Source organism: Otolemur garnettii, unplaced genomic scaffold (genome assembly GCF_000181295.1).
Source record: "Otolemur garnettii isolate 467f Iridium unplaced genomic scaffold, OtoGar3 scaffold00148, whole genome shotgun sequence".
Classification (NCBI taxonomy): Eukaryota; Metazoa; Chordata; class Mammalia; order Primates; family Galagidae; genus Otolemur; species Otolemur garnettii.
This window is the reverse complement of record NW_003852543.1, coordinates 4039331-4042199: the sequence shown is the minus strand read 5'-3', so window position 1 is coordinate 4042199 and position 2869 is coordinate 4039331. Positions and strand designations below refer to the sequence as shown.

At 44.0% G+C, this 2869-nt stretch overlaps 1 protein-coding gene across 1 annotated transcript in view; it reads right to left on the bottom strand.

The window, feature by feature from the left end:
- Positions 1-136: 136 nt before the first annotated feature.
- Positions 137-2869, bottom strand: part of CNNM3 (cyclin and CBS domain divalent metal cation transport mediator 3) — a 17473-nt gene continuing 14740 nt past the window's right edge. The window contains exon 8 of the mRNA XM_003799313.3: positions 137-2465. Within this exon, the coding sequence (XP_003799361.1) occupies positions 2401-2465 (65 nt within the window). The 3' untranslated portion in view covers positions 137-2400. The remainder of the gene's footprint in view (positions 2466-2869) is intronic.

Here is a 2869-nt window from a genome sequence, read left to right as displayed (position 1 = left end):
AAAAAAAAAAAAAAAAAAGAAAAGAAAAACTAAACAAGCTACAACTGTTTTATCTAGCAATTGCACTCCTTGGTATTTATCCCAAAGAAAATAAAACTAATCTTTACACAGTAACCTGTACATGAAAATTCACAGCAGCTTTATTTGGAATAGCCCCAAACTGGAAACAATCCAGACATCCTTAAACAGGACAATGAGTATACCATGGAATACCACTCAGCAGTAAAAAGGAAATCATCTTATGACACAGGCAACCACCTGGATGAATCTCCAGAGAATTATGCTGACTAAAAAAAAGCCAACCCCAAATGGTTACACGCTGTATGATTCCATGTATATAACATTCTTAAAATGTCAAAATACTACAGATGAATGATCAGTGATTTCCAAGGGTAAGGGAGTGTAGGGAAGGGAGAGATGTGCCTCTACAGGGGTAGTCAAAGGAGATGCCAGTGATGGAACAATTCTGTTTCCATTGTGGCAGTAGTTACATAAATGTGCGCGTGAACAAAATGATATAGAACTATACGCCCACATTGCACAGGGGTTAAAGTCTTGGTTCTGATACTGTATTCTAATTATGTAAGATATAACCATTAAGGGAAACTGAATGGAGGGTGCACGGGGCCTCTATCTTTGCAACTTCCTATGAATCTGTAATTATCTTAAAATATAAAGTTAGGGGAAAAGCAACAGCTCTATCTTGATATCCTGGATTGGATCCTGCAAAAGGACATTACTGGAAAAATGGTAAAATCCAAACAGTCTGTAGTTAATGATATTATTGCACCAGTGTTTATTTTTTAGTTTTGAATAAATATGCTAAGGTTATGTAAGATGTTAACATAAGCTGATGCTGGGTGAAAGGTGTATGAAACCCTTCTGTGAATCTAAAAACATTTTGAAAATAAAACCCTGATGCCCAGACTGATTAAGTCAAACGCCCTGAGGCGGGCCCAGGTATAAGTATTTTTTAATTTGCCAGGTGATTCCAAGATTAAGAATCCCTGTTCTGGGCAGATTTCAAAGTGTTTGTTTCCCACCTGGGTTTGCTATTAAGCGTGCACTCCTTGAGAACAATTTCTAAACAAACATACCACTATTTCTGTGGCTTTGAGTCCTATTTATAATATAAGGGTCCAAATGCCTTTGAGGAAAGTTCCAGAAATCCCCCCAATCTACAATCCTATGTCCCTGTGGTACCCCAGTTTCACATAGCTGAAGAACTGGGGAAGGTAAACTAGAAGAAAAAGACAAATGCCTTCTTGTTTCCACTTCTTTAAAACCCCACAGCTAGGAACAGAATAAAGCAAAGAACTTGAAATGTTTAGAGATATAAGACAAACTTATTTTTTTTCTTTTAAAGAAAGGTAATGAGGGTCCATCTGGTTCATTAACAGTCCCTCCCTCCCTGCTGCTCTGCGCATCATAGCCCTGTAACACCTCCATAGAGGCCTATGGGAAGGAAAGGCGTGAAGCAGATCTAACAGGCACCACTCTCCTCTGGGATCACACAAGGAAGAAAGGTTTAGAATTCAGTGGTTCTCAACCTTCCTAATGCCACAACCCTTTAATACAGTTCCTCTGGGTCACAACCCACAGGTTGAGAACCACTGGATTAGATGCAGCAAGAAGACTGCCTCCTCCCAGGGATGACCTCTAAGAACACAGAAACTGACAACACTGCTAGTGGCAACTCAGCACGGTAGGCAGAGAAGCAGGACCCATCAGCGCCACCAGGGTCAGCTCGCTCACTCAGGGCCCTAGAAGAGGTCAGAAGAACAACCTCCACAGGAGGGAGCAGGACCAGAGGGACGGACTGGTGGGTAACCGTGCTTCTGGTTTGGCACATGGGAGAGGCTAGAGTTTGTGCTCTGAAAAATGGCATTGTCAGAAAAATGGTTTCCACACCACGGATGAGGCCATGAATTTGAACCCCCTGCCAAAACTGGTGTCCTCTGTTTGCTCAGAAAGTGCTGCCAGCAGCAGAAGATTGGCAAAAAGCAGAGTATAGGTCATGGCCACCTAAAGGCAGTTTGTGCACTCACGTGGTGGCTTGGCCTGAAGAGGTATAAATACACTGCACTGTCACAGCCTATGGGGAGAAGGGAAAAGGCTGGGCCCTGGGCCCTAGAGATGATGATATTCCTTTCATTCCTTCCAGAAGCAGGCCTAGAGAGCTGTGCCCTCCTGACCCCCTACCTCCTAAAGGAGGGCAGGGCCTGCTGAAGGTGCTTGGCACCGGCACCTGGTTCTGAAGATGCCCAGACCCCCATCTACAAAGCCATCTAAAACGTGGCCTGGAGAGCGGGGGTGGGCTGGCATGAAGTTTCTGCTTGGCTCTCTCCAGCTCCCCATGTGCTTGTCTGCTTCCCGCATCTGGGGCTGCCTGGCAAGAAGTCAAACTCCTGGGTTCCGCCCAGGACTTTCCTCCACTGGGACACCAGGCCTGCTGTGGTTGGACCCTAAAGGAGAAAGAAAGAAGAATTAGTATCAATGCCAGGAACAGGAGAGGGCCTATCAAAACTAAATGCTAAATCCTCTTTAGGACAGAAAGGAGCAGGTAAGGCAGAAGGGCCTCAGGATACCTTAGAGCAGTGATTTTCAACCAGTGTACCACGAAAATTGGTAAAGATCATTAATTTGAGATGTTCAAAACACAGTAATTATATTCTTTTTTTAAATTTACTTTTTTTTTTTTTTTGAGACAGTCTCACTATGTCACTCTTGGTAGAGTGCAGTGGCATCACAGCTCACAGCAACCTCAAACTCCTGGGCTTAAGCTATTCTCTTGCCTCAGCCTCCCAAGTAGCTGGGACTACAGGTACCTGCCACAATGCCTGGCTATTTTTTTGTTGCAGTTGTCATT